Genomic DNA, 14201 nt, shown 5'->3' with positions numbered 1-14201 from the left:
GCTGCGTGTCATCACATATGCGCGAGTTTGCTGTGGGAGTATCTGTACCGGTACGACCCATACTGTGCACGGGAGAGGCATCACCCTTGTTGCATCAACACGGCGACAACTAGCTTCCTGCATGCGGCATGTCTCCGCAATGCTCTGGTGGTTTTTCACGCCGCAGCCGGCAGCGGACTGATGCGAAGCACCTTTGTGTCATTCCCCAATAAAAGCACGCAGTACGCTTACAATGGCGCTATGCTCGCAGTACCGTACGCAATAGTCAGTGCGAGATAGCTTTGTGAGATAGTCAATGCGGCGAGGTATCTTGGCGCCCGTGCCGCGCTCTCAAAGGTGGTCCCGCACGAGGGGGCAGCAAATGGCGGTAGTGCACCTTTGTTCTCACCTGTTCAAAGCGTGCAGTAGGTTTGACTCTACGCCAACCACACGGCCGAGCTGAAGGCGCTTATTGTGATGTCCTCCTTACAAACACTGACCTACAGGAAGCTCTGGAGAAGCTTGAAAAGCTAAATAAGCAGATCTACAAAAAAATCAGTTTCACCGTAAGTGAAGCAATGAATGCGATAGCATCAAATTGTAATATTATACGAAGTAAGGCTGGCAGCTAACACTTCTGGATCTGATCTTGCGTAACTGCAAAACGCTTGTAAGAGAGAAGCCGTCTGTGATGCCAGCCGAGATAGCGCGCGTGCCAGCAATCTCGACTGCACCCTTAAAGTCCACAGTTGCTCCTCGAGCGACCTACTTCCCTCCCTCGCGTTCCTTCATGCTCCTTCAAGACTGGCAGCACCTTCCCTCTCTGCATGAGTAGCAATAAATGACAGGCCTGGCATGTGGTGTTATGTTATTGCATGCGCCCTCTGTGCAACGGGGATCGGTCGGCTCTTTTCATCTCTGCCTCAGCCGCGTTCGTTGCCCTCGCTCGCGCGCTTTTACCCAAGGGTAAAACATATGATGCGCGGGGGATGTTATCGATTTGGACTTTATACGGAACAAGACTGCAATGCCGATGGCAAAAACCTGTTCAGAATGTCCATATAATTGCTACCGCAATAAAAGCCAAAGCAGTAATCTGCTAAATTATATCACTGATCTTAAAAAGGCCTACTGCTATGTAACTGCAATTCTTGTGCAATCACTTTTTTTTTTCACATTTTTATGAAGTGAACCTAGTTTGCAGAACCTTTTTTTTTTTTCAATTATTTCATGCGTTTCTTACTCGGGCTAGATAGGTCGCATAGTATTTAAAAAGGTAGTATAGTTCATACCCGGCAATACATTCTCCAAATGCTGCTTCAGTGTTACGTCTATCCTAGGCCAATTTAAATATGTACTTGTCCCCCCAAGTTACTACAAATCTGTTTTTCAAGCTCCTGAGATGACATAAAAAATTCCGCTATCTGCTCCAAATCAGGGTTCTTCTGCTCCAAAAACTGCTTCCAAATCAATTTCAGCCGTCTCACCCCTGTGGTGTGGTCATTAAAGGCCAACTCCGGCGATTTTTTGACCATGTCAAAGTAATGGTGCTTTTACGTTCCTGAGACGCTCCTGTTACGGGTCCGATAGCAGAAATACTCGGCAAATTGGAGAATAATTTTAAATAAGCAAAAAAGCGTGATACCGAAACCCAACCGAGTGTACTGTCTACGTATGACGTAGACGTTGTTACAAACGAACCGGAAGTCGTGCAAGGCATGCCGGTCACACCGGTGCGGAGTATGAAAACTGTGACAGCCGGGACGACCAGTGAAGCGCCGGCCAAACCAACGCTGTCTGTCTCCTTGTGCACAGCGGACGCTCGCTGTAGCGGCCGAAGCGCCGAAGTTAGCGGTGCCCTCGGCTGCGTCACTTCCGCCGCCTTCCCACTACTGACGTCACGGACACAATGTTGCCAATAATTGTGGGAAGCCAGGAGGGCGTTTACAGACAATCTTTAAAATTCATTTGCAAACAATCTGCGCGTGTCTCAAGCCTGTAATTTGGCATAAATGACGGAAACGTGCAAAGGAACGTACCCAGCGAATTTCATTGAGATACATCAACCTCGAAAAATCGCCGGAGTTGGCCTTTAAACAATGCATATGTGGGCTTTTTTTTTTTTTTAATTCCAGAAACTGAAACAGGACTAAATTTTATAAGAAAGTAAAGCGTGCCTAATTGTCTTTCGCATTTAAAACGTTTGTAATCAAAATGGGCCAGTTCTTAATTGTAACGTAGAATCAAGAAAGCAGTTTTGAATTGAAAGGAAGCCATATCCTGAACCTGTTCAAATCGAACTGAGCCATAACTGTCAAGCCAGTGCTGCGTCGACAGTTGGGACTAAAACAACCAACGGCCGCATCCAATCTGTTTCATTTCTAACCTAGTTTTGTTATGGTGCTTTCGCTCCACAATTTACTTTTTCTTGTGCGAGAATGTACTTAGTGAAGGACATTATATTGTAGGGCAAAACGCAAATGGAAAGAGTAAGATAGACTTTCCTACTCCTGCCTGTCTACTAGTGTCCCCCCCCCCCTTCCCCCCCAAGTTTTGCCCTACAGCATCATGTCCTTCTTTCGCTCCAAGATGAGCGCCACATATGGCACCTTTTAGTGTGCAGAAATGCATGCAGGTCAGGAAGCTGAACAGGGATTTTGCTGGTGATTATAAAGTGGCTAGAGAGCTCGAGTTAGTCCAGTGTAACCATCGCTGTCACTTCCCCCCCCCCCCCTCCCTCTGTGGTACAAATAATCATGCTTGCTGAAACAACACATTTGACCTGTGAGCTATTGCCAAATGAGGAGTGTTTGTAAGCTGCCTCCTTTCTTGTGTGCAGGGAGAAGACACTGTCGACATGAAGCTGGACTTTACATTTGACTCTGAACTGACCCAGTTTGGTGATGAAAAGCAGGCCAAACACATAGCTATTACACGTTCCCTGTCCAGTGAAATAACTTCTGCCAACTCTCCCATTTCACCTTCTACGGATGACCTGAATCTGAAAATAGCATCTGTAAAGAAGGTAACAACCTGCTTCTTGTACTTCTGTAGTGCAATGAGTGAATGTACAGCTGCCCATTTTTTTTTTAACTTGAACGCGCGAGCATTGACCGCCAAGTTGATAAGCGCAGTACAACAGAGCGCAGCGGCGAACTGAACGAGAATACGCGCATGCGCGCTATAAGCAGTCCTGCGCAGCTGTTGTCTGCTAGGCTTTTCCAGGAACCGGACACCAGCCCTGCTTCTTTTGAGCACTGCTATCGTCATCCTTTTCTTGTCTGAACGCTGCCATCACATTATGCTTCAGATGGATGTACGTGATTACACCCGCTAATTGTATTGCGTGCGTATCCACTTTTTTAAAGCGGAGCTGTTAAGCTTTTCATTATGCCGTGCGGAGTCGACAAGAAACTCGTCAGAGGCCGGCACGTGCTCTGGCTCTCTTCAAGGTCTTAGTCTTCATGCTTAGTCAAGCCAATTAAGTAGGGTATGCTAAGATCAAGCTAATTGAGACCATACTAATTATGTACATTGTAATTACAGCTTTGCTAGGTAAGGAGAAGCTAATTAAGACTGTTAATCAAAACCGTGTTAATTAGGTCATACTTATTGCCGTGTTAATTAGTTTGTTTAATACGTCATTATGATCGTGTTATGTAAGACTACGATAATTAGTCCTTGCTTATTAGCAAGGTCCTAACGTGATTAACATGATCCTAACTTGTAAGGTCATAATTAGCTTGATCTTAAACGTTCTCAATAGCATGGTCCAAATTAGCAGGATCTTAATTATCGTAATTTTAATAAGAAAGATCCTGTTAGGTAGGACTTAGTAAGGTCCTAGTTATATTATCCTGATTAGCAAGTTCTTAAATTATCGATGTTTTAATTAACATGCTTCTAATTAGTGTGATTATGACATGGCTTGGCTTGACTAGACGTGAAGAAGCGCGCTGGCCGCTGATAGTTTCTCATAGACTCCACACGGCATAACAAAATGCTGATGCACACGTAGTATGATCACATCCCATCCATCTCAAGCGCTACCACTTGGCCTTTTCTTCATAGCTTGATGGCAGCATTCAGAAGAAAAAAAAGAATGATATAAAAAGAAAAAAAAAAGATAGCTGTGCTCAAAAGAAGCAGGGGTGGTATCCGGTTCCTGGTAAAGCCTAGCAGACGACAGCTGCCCAGGACTGCTCATTGCGCGCATGCTCATATTCTCGTTCATTTCACTGCTGAGCTCCGTTGTACGGCGCTTATCAACTCGGCGGTTGATGCTTGCGCGTTCAGGTTTTTAAAAATGGGCAGCTGTACATGCTTTTTCAAAATTACCTTGGTGCTGCATTTTTGCAATGATTAAATTTATTTACAAAGTGCTCGTTCTAGTAGGAATTGCAGTGCCATAATGACAGGTCATGCCTGTCATAGCACTTTTTAGTCTTATCAGTTCATATTTGGCTTTCACAGGGTTGGTGAAAGCGTCAAAACTTTCCAGATGTACTGGTTACTATTAATTGTAGTAACCACTGTGAAGGTTTTGTAACTCCAACTGCACCATTTGCTACAAATTTTGTGCCATGTTGTGCCCAACTTGTGCCATTTGAGTCAACTATGCCAGGATGGTGGAAAAGCAGGAAATGCGAGGCAGCTTTGTGAGCTAGGTATTCTTTAGTGATTTTTTGGGTCCTTTATTTTAGCGCGCTGACTAAAGAACTTTTTCGGCCACGATGCGTTTTTACCAAAATCGTTTTTATGCAGCCTAGATAGGGCATTCTAGGTGCAGAATTCATATGCACAGGAGTGTAAAAGTTTAGGCAATGTGTAGTGAACATTTGCACTGCTGAAGGGTTTAACCAGATTCTTTGGTTATGGTCATGGCAGCAATCATAAGAATTCTGACCTAAAACTTGTTTGTATTCTCAGTACTGTGAAATTCTTCTCTAGAGAATTTTACCCTGCATCATGATCGCACCCCTACGTTTTTAGAGGGAAAAAGTGTGATCGCTATGTAAGTAAACATGGTATGCCTTTTCAAGTGAATGGCCATTTTCTGATCTCCTGCCACGTGATGAAATGTCTTCACCAACTATGATGATGGTGATTACTGTAATATCCATCCATCGACCTCCTGATGGCAGTGAGGAAAGGAGCAAAGTATAGTCCTTCGCTGGTTTTGTGTGAATAGCAGGAAACATTCTGCAGGTCTGGGAGAATGTGGGGCCCCTGCCAACAGTACTGGAGCACAGTGCAGTCTCGGTTGCGGGGGACGACACTGGCAGTGCTGCAGTACAGGCCCCAAGCTTTGGCTCCTTTGGAGGCTCTGCTTCATCAGACACTTCTTTTGTGACAAGCAGCGCTGCAACCGAAAGCATGGCTCAGCAGGGTCAAACAGAGTCAACACAGGCAACTAGTGAAGCTGCCTTTGGGTGAGTGCTCACCCCATTTCCCATGAATCGTGATTGGGCTGTTTGGAAGCTTTTCGCTTTTTGCATTAAACATCTGCATACCATCTGAAAAAGGAAAGATTTGAATACAGTGAACGTCCGATTTTTTGGACTCCTTAGGGACTGCGAAATCGTCCGAAAAATAGGGCAGTCCGAAAAAACGAATTCGTGCGCTTTTATTCTGCTCAAGCGATCAAATCGCCACAGCCACGTCCAAAATAGCTTTAATGCCTCCCAGTACAATTATCAGGCATTTTGGTGCGCGCCGAGGCTCTCGCAATTACATTTAGTACCTGCCGCGAACCCCGCTTAGCTACGTGCACCACGCTTGAATTATGTTTAAATCTGCAATTTCGGAACATCAAAAAAGATGCTTCGGTCCTCTGAAATCTAAAATTGTAACATAGCGACATACAAAAGCTACCATGGCATTGTTTCTACCGGTAACCTATGCTTGCATGTCTGAAAAGTCTGCGAGGGTGGCCCATGCGCAGTGGACACAATGTCCAGGTGATCCAGGCTTGGTAGATGGTCACGTGAAGCTATGACAGCCTACTGATATGCAGTGAGGTGTAGAATAATTGCAGTGATTGTGCGAGCAGGCTGAACGCGTGTCAGTTTCCCATTTGACATCTTTGGAGTGTTGGTGTTAGGTGGTGCATTGTAACTTGTAAGGTGATCATTTTACGCTCTATAATGAACTCTGAATGTTTCTAGAGTGGTTTTGATCCCAACCATTGTATCGCAATTTAACCCTTTCACTGCCAATCCTGAGACCCGCCACGGTGGTCTAGTGGTTATGGAGCTCGACTGCTGACCAGAAGGTCGCGGGATTGAATCCCGGCCACGGCGGCCACATTTTCAATGGAGGTGAAAATGCTTGAGGCCCTTGTACTTCGATTTAGATGCACGTTAAAGAGCCCCAGGTGGTCAAAATTTCCAGAGAGTATGGCGTCTCTTATAATCAAATCGTAGTTTTGGGATGTTAAACCACAACCATTATTATATTATATGCCAATCCCGAGATAACTCGTGCGACAACACACACACAAGCCCTGCCAATCAAGAGTGTACTCGTTTTGCATCTTTATATCACCCCCTGCCACTCGCGAGACAACTCGTGTAAAAAAAAAAAAATTTCTGACGATTACGATATTGCCTAATTCAAATTCTGAGTGCTGCTTCGTGTTGGGGCAACGCCAACTGTGTTTGAAGTTTTGTCTTTCCGCACTCATAGCAATGTAGCATTCTTTACATATTGCCACAGAAACTGCGAGCGCTCGAGTGCTACGCGTTCGCTCTGTCGGTTACGCCGATGCTGCTCAACGCAGGAACAGGCAGCCTAAGAGCTGCACTCTAAAACATCAGGCCTGCGTGGAACGCGCAGCACAGTCCCATCGAAACCAGGAAGGGCAACCTTTTTAGAGCCTGTTCTAAACTCTCTTGGGGCAACTAATACAAGTACAAATGCAAGGTATCCACTGAGCCGTAAATCATAATTTTTGTGAAGTAGGACAGCACCCACTATGCCATTATTAGTCTTTGTGCAGATAAGCGAGGTACCCGCTACACATCTGTAAGCTATTATGTGCACTTTGTTGATGCTGAAAGCCTACTGATGTGCAGTGACAGCCTACTGATATGCAGTGAGGTGTAGAATTATTGCAGTGATTGTGCGAGCAGGATGAGCGCGTGTGCATTTCCCTTTTGACATCTTTGGAGTGTTGGTGTTAATGGTTCATTGTAACTTGTAAGGTGATAATTTTACGAATGTAAGGCGAATGGGTTTGATCTGAGCAAAAGCCCAATAGAAATAATGTAGTAAAAACCTCGCTTATACAGTGCAGTTTTATGCCGACCCCACATTGTACGACTCTCCGATACTGTCCAAGAAAAAAAAAATACCTTTTTTTGCTGGAATCTAACGCCAACCAAATAAATATTCTCTGGCGCAAAGTAAACTTCCAAGCCCCTAGGTTGACGATTAGAATGGAAAATTTATTCTGGCGGTTCATTTGCTTCTGGGATCCAGTTTTCCTGGCTTAAAGATCGCTTCTGGATACGCATAGACCTTGTGCCTATTCAGAGCCGTTACCTAGACAAGCTCTATCGACACTGAGTAGCTTCAGCTAGTCGGAAAGCTTGTCTTTGAGATCTGGATATTTTCACGTTCTCGGCCCGTGGAAATTCTTCCTGGTAGACATACAGGAAGATCTCCTCCCTTTGTTTGATGTATTTGGTCACGGTCTTTGACTATGCAAAAAGGACACGATGCAGCTATTTTCACTGTGTAAAATAACTTTCCCTTGATGTGAGTGTTCATAACAACAGTGGCACATCACCAATTGCACTTCATAATTAAACAAATACGAGGCGCACATATGGCGATGACACTGTATCTGACTCTTCTGACGGCGGCTGTTGCCAACGCAGTTTCCGTTCCATTTTTACGCGCAGGCAATTTTAGGACTCTGTTTATCGGAAAAAAGATGTGCGTTGGATTTGATTTTTGTTAATCTGAGAATGCCTCCTTTATTTAAAAACTTAGCTGCCATTTTAAAAATTATTTAAGGTGGGGTGAGACTTTGTTTGGTCAAAATATTCGATTTTGAGATTTTGCAATTATCTGATAAAGAATTTCTTCATCTTTTAGAAAATTTATCGCACTTGGGTACTCGCAATTTCAAAAATAATTTTTCTTCGACACGTTGACAGGAAATGCGACTGTACCTCTACGTGGTCTTTGCGTTTTTCTGAAAAAAATTTTGGTGGTTGGTGTGCCTTTTTCTCGGGAACTATAAGGAATAAGCGAACGAAAATTCTCACACATGCTAATTAATAGCACTTACATAACTGGAACTAGAATCAGTAGCCTAGGTGCATTTGTATTTTTTAAGTATAAAAAAACATTCATAAGTGGCAATTTTCATACATCAGTCTAAAAAACATGACAAATCTAGTTTTTGTTGTACGCTCTCAATTTTAGTTCCACTTCTGTAACCTGTTGGTTGCTACCTTTGTACAAAGTCGGAATGCTCTGCATATAGTAGATCTTAAAGGGACCGACAACTGGCCAGAACCGGTGATTAGACCCGGTGGATATGAAAAGGCCGTCAATTGTAGTGACAGATTCCAGAATACTTTTCGCGATCTGAGTAGGATTTATATTTTTAAATCGCGTTTAAAAGTAACAAAAACCGGCATGTCGCGCAGCCTAGCGCGAGCGCCATGAACTAGACGTATGCAGTCTTAAGCACTTTGTTGTACCTAGTCTAATGCTTTTACACGCACCAGAACGAGGGCTGAAAATTTGAATATGTATGTTATTGTCAATTCCCGTTTGTTTCTAAGGTAAAAGAAGTAAAGCATGAGATGTGGCGCTGCTTTCGTGGCTTTCAGTGAAACGGAGGCTGCGGCGCATGCGCGCGACGTCCGGCGGCGTTTCCCGCGTAGCTCGACTCTCGTCTGCTCTCGTCGTATCGGACTTTTGAAGAGTAGCACGCGAGTTTGCACTGCTGCTCGCAAAATGCCATCGACTTACTGTTCTGTGGAGGATTGCTACCACTTCATGAACAGCACTGCTGGTGTATCCTACCACTTGTTTCATTTTCGAAGGCTTAGCTTGGTTTGGCTTCACTAAAATGTGATAAAACGACTGTGTACGGCCAAAGTACTTCTATAAGAAGCCCCAGAAAAACGCTATAGCTATTGTAAAATCATGTAATAGGCTAGAAAGCAGTAGTCGCGGCACTGCGGGCTTTGCAAACGTAACATTGCCTTTTCATACTTAGGGCATAACTTGTCACCACTGCTGGCGTATAATCGCTATCGCGCTCACCTCTCACTGTTTGCAGCATGTGATATTAAGACTGCATAATAGCTGCAGATCGAAAAACTCTGATTACAAATGTTTTACGGCGTTGTCCGCGTTAACACTCCGTGATTAGAAGCTCTGACCGGTAAGCTTCCCAATGCACTCAAGAAAACGGGTACCACAAAAGTTGGTTGTCGGTCCCTTTAACAAAAAAGTATATATATGTAGAAAAATTAAGAAAAAAACAAATAAAGAATGCTAAATGCAATTTAAAACTAATTTTGTAGCCATAGCTTTTATTACCAGTGCTGTACAGCCAAATTTTCAAGGTCTCACCCCACCTTAATCTACCTTCCTTAGAGAAGTGCAGGCTCGTACCGTAGGCCTATTGAGTCCCTGCTTAGATTATTAGATTTCAGATTATACAACGGTTTTTCGTGGTCCTATCAGTCTTATAATCACTGTTCCACTGTAGTCTTGTAATCACTGTTCCATCTTCTTGACAGTGGGCTGCCAAAATTAAAGATATTGCAGAGGCCCATTGTTAGAGTTGTGGTAGTGCGTATCTAACCTGTCTTTTTGTGGTCTTGTGCAGTTCTGTGTCTCCACTAAAGCCAGCTACAGCGTCCTCCCTGTCACACCATGTGGCATCTGTAGTAGGTGCTGGCCATCACACTTCTACCAGTGGTCACCCCCACCACCCTCATCACAACCATCATCTCCAGCAGCAACCTCAGCAGCAGCCACCAGTGCAGCCTCAGCAGCATTTGTCTTTGGCAGTCCACCATCATCATTCACAGGCTCATGGTAGCTTGCAGACACCTCAGCAGCAGCAGCAGCAGCAACAGGCAATGATGCGACAAACTCACCAGGCACACACCATGCTGGATCAGCAGAATTTATCCAAGGTGAGTACAGTGAAAATTGGTTCATTTGATTCACCTGCACCTCCTGAACCAGTTTACGAGGTTCTGCACCCTGCCATTTGCTTAACCCTTTGCGGTCCGTTGTCGGGCAGCGCCCGACAACGCAACACGGCCGTAGCGGTCCGCTGTCGGGCCCCGCCCGACAAGGGTGTTCGTGGTTTAAATTTTGCTGTTTTCTCACCGCGAGTCGCGCGCATTTTTTGTATACATGAAGGGCCATCTCTTGAGGAATAAGTGAGCTTTGTTTGTTGAGGTTTTACTTTTTTGACACTAGGGTGCAGCACTATGATCAGCACGGGGCCTAGAGCGTACCCACTCGCGCGCGCGGTTCGCTGAGAAGCATGGCCACGTTTTCACCGCGTGCGTTTTACGGCGGTGCTTTTAGCGAAAGCGAGGATGACTTTAGTGACGAAGAGAATTACGTGCCTCCACCAGACAGTGATGACAGTGATTCGACAGAAGTGAGTGACGAAGACGACGACGGCGGCGGTGGAAACCTGCAGTAATAACCCTGGCCTGCACACAGGGGAATGCTTTGAGCGGTATCATACGTTGCCCAAATATCACTAAAAGAGTTGCCTGCAGAATGCAGGAGCAAAAATAAATATCCTGTGCGTTTCTCTTCCACAGCTTGTGTTTTTATTCGCGGCGCCAGAAACTGGCGAAATAGTTTCGGACCGCTAGAGCCGGAAAGTGGGTAAAGGTTTTGGACCGCAAAGGGTTAATAAGTGCAGAAGTGGTGTCCTCTGAACCAATCTGTTCAGTTCAAGAGGTGCAGCTCTAGTTCACGGTTTTCCCGCACCCTCTTTGCTGATGGTGCCAGCTTGTTGCATGTGCATGGGTGTGAAGCAGCAGGCACAGTACATGGATATAGGCATCATTGAAACCGCTCTTATGTGTATCTGCAGTCCCTACACATTGTAGGTTGTGTTTTTACGTGTAATCTGTCGAGGACATCAAGTGGACAAAACATAAGGAGTGTATTCAAGGCCTGTCAGCACCTCACTATTCATTTGCAGTGTCACATTGTGCCTGCACCACTGAACTCAAGCTGTGCAATGTCTGAACTTTTTTGCCTTTCCATGAACTGGTTGAGTGGTGCAGGTGAATCAACAAACTTGGTACTATGAACATCGCCTTAACTTTTTTTCACTCTGCACTGACTGCTCATAGCTTCTGTGTAAAAATATTTAGTTACAATGAACTTCAGGATACCAAACTTTCCGGAATGGTGATCATTATTTAGTTTTCCTGTCATGTTAACGTGTCAGTACTCTGAACTTAACCTACTTCGATCCTTCAGCGTGACCGGAGTGGTAAGCATGCAGATATGGTGCACAAAGGTGATGCCTTGCGCATTCAGCGGTTCACGAGAACAGCCATGAGAATGATATGCAGCCCTTCGTATTGATACAGTTTTGCCTTTTATAAAACCTTGAAATCATTTATTTCTTCTTCTATTTCCCTTACATGGGCATGCAGCATCCAGACAAGACAACAAAACCGCTCTGCGGGGAAGCATTACTTAATTTGAAGGGCTGGTTACACGACTTGCTTACGTTAAGATTTTGAGATGCGCCACTTCTGTGTGCCAGCACAAAGAAAGATGTACACATGTGGTGGCCGTGCTTCAACACTGATGCCCACATAGGATGCAGCTTCCAGACTCTTTACAACAATGCTCGAGTATCAAGTACTTAATTAAAATTATTCCGTTAGCGAGCACCAATACAATGCAAGCAGGAGCTGTGGACAAAGTTTATGAAAACAAGCATAACTGGAAATATTCCTGCAAGTGTTCCTGATGCAGGCTCAATGTTGCCAGAAAAAGAAAGCACTGGCTAAAGGCACGCTGCAAATGGCGAATGCTGCATCTCAAACCCCCTCTCAGAGGTGGGTGGTTTGAATGGCACTAATGGTATGCGGACCAAGAAAACATCATTTGCTTTAAAAGTAAGCATTTCCTTGTCACAAAACCAGCACTGAGAAGTTTGTGGAATGGTATTTCAAAACTGCACACAGTCTTGGTATTTCCTTTAGTGTCCCTTTAAACTTTCTCAAAAGCTGCACAACTTATTGTGATACGTTTTACACAGATCACTACGATGAGCTTGTACGTATCGGCCCAACTGGGTACGCTTCTGTCATTGAACTTGTTACATCATTTCAAAGCTGTCTTCTAAAAGCAAGTTGCAGCTTGTGAACTTTGTTGCTGGTTTTACATGTTTCAGGGAGCTAAGGTTTATTGTTTCTTTTAGGTGAGGGCCCTACACGCACTAAGCCCACCACCAACAGCAGCATCGTCTTTGGCTGGTTTGGACGTACGGGCCATGGCGAACCTTCAGGTGGCGGGCATGCCACAGGCAGTGGCCAGCCCTCCTGCTGCCCTGCTATTTACAAGCACCCAACAGGTAAAGCTAATCTTTCACTGGGCATTCCAAATGATTTTACTTAAAGAGGGACACTGCTCTTAAAACTTTTTTCTCATTTGTTGATCGATTTTGATTATACTAGTGAGTTTATGTATAATTGTGCACTGATTTCAAATATGCAATTATTTTTATAGTGTAACCGCTAGTTCTTAAAATACAAAATATTTCATGTGCTTTGTGGGGAAGATTTTTTTTTTAACAGAAAGAGTTAGAAAGTAAATCAGCATATCACAATAATCTGTAATCAGAACTGAGTGCAATGCAACAAAAATGGATGTTCTAAGCCCATTAGAACAAAAGTTACAATATGTTGAACATTCACGACTGCGTCAATTTCAAGCTGGGATTTCCTTTGCGAATGTTCAACATGCCGTAACTTTTGTTCTAATGGGCTTAGAACATCCATTTTTGTTGCATTGCACTCAGTTCTGATTACATTTTATTGTGATACGCTGATTTACTTTGTAACTCTCTCTGTTAAAAAAAATCTTGCTCCGCAAAAGGCACATGAAATATAGTGTATTTTAAGAACCACTGGTTATACTAGAAAAATAGTTGCATATTTGAAATCGGCGCACGAATATACATAAACTTGCCAAGTATCATCAAAATCGATCAAGAAATTTGAAAAAAGAATTTTAAGAGCAGTGTCCGCCCTTAATGTGATGAACACTTAGAGCCAATCCCCTGATCTGTTTGTGATTGATCATTTTTACCTGAATAAGCAGCAGAAGGTGTGTTTGCAAAGTTCGCTAATTGTGATAGATGAGAGACGTCCCCATTTCAATTGCAGATGACTCAGCCAGCGGCACTGTATCAGACTCTGCTTCAGGACCCTGTGCCTCGTCCTGTGGCCCACCAGTTTTCGCAGGCTACTCATGGCTATCCAGCTCCCCCACCTTACCAGAGCTTTAACCAAGGGGGCATGTTTGTGCCCCCTCCGCCAACGCACTCTGGGCCCGACATGTTTGCAGCCACTGGAGCTGCTCTACGGCTGCAGCCCACATACCAGACAGGGCCTACAAGCCAGGTGCTGGGCCAGCAAAGCCTACCAACCGCACAGCAGCTGTTGGGATCTGGCCGTGCAGCTCCTGGAGGGGCACCTCTCGGCACCTCGTACTACCCATCACAGGGTGGCTACTACCCGTCTCAGCAGCAGAACCAGGCATTGGCCTTCGGCTCACAGCCGCCCCTTCATCGCACCTTCCATCCGCCGCCCTTCAAGTCTCTGGAGCTTGCCACAGATTTTGGTGCCACACCACCGCCCAAGGCCCAGGCAAACAAGGCCTTTCCCCCAGGATCACCCTTTGCCTTTGGCCAGGGCCGGCAGTCTGCACCACCCAGTGTAGCTACCACGGGGGCTACTCCCCCGGGCAGCTCCTTGCGGCCACCTGTGCATGTGCTGCCACTGCCTGCAAACCTGGTACGAGGCACCCCGCCGACAGCGCCCACCAAGTATCCTGCGCCTATTCAAAGGCCCCAACAGGGTCTGACGCTGACCTCTACACAGCAGCCCCGGGGCCCACCTGCACCTGCGCTACGAGCTCAGCAGGTGCGGCAACCCTCCAGGGCGCATTAGTTTTTAAGGCATGCACTTGGT

The 14201-nt window shown here is 45.1% G+C and overlaps 1 protein-coding gene across 7 annotated transcripts in view; it reads left to right on the top strand.

Moving 5' to 3' along the window:
• The window catches only part of LOC119396975 (protein PRRC2A), a 163188-nt gene that overhangs the window by 147219 nt on the left and 1768 nt on the right, over positions 1-14201 (top strand). For all 7 annotated transcript variants that reach the window (XM_037664393.2, XM_037664386.2, XM_037664433.2 and 4 more), the window contains 5 exons: positions 2819-3004; positions 5188-5411; positions 9839-10151; positions 12428-12580; positions 13395-14153. In XM_037664393.2, the coding sequence (XP_037520321.1) occupies positions 2819-3004; positions 5188-5411; positions 9839-10151; positions 12428-12580; positions 13395-14153 (1635 nt within the window). The remainder of the gene's footprint in view (positions 1-2818; positions 3005-5187; positions 5412-9838; positions 10152-12427; positions 12581-13394; positions 14154-14201) is intronic.

Source organism: Rhipicephalus sanguineus, chromosome 1 (genome assembly GCF_013339695.2).
Source record: "Rhipicephalus sanguineus isolate Rsan-2018 chromosome 1, BIME_Rsan_1.4, whole genome shotgun sequence".
Taxonomy (NCBI): Eukaryota; Metazoa; Arthropoda; class Arachnida; order Ixodida; family Ixodidae; genus Rhipicephalus; species Rhipicephalus sanguineus.
Note: the sequence above shows the minus strand (reverse complement) of the source record. Positions and strands in the feature narration are given on the sequence as shown.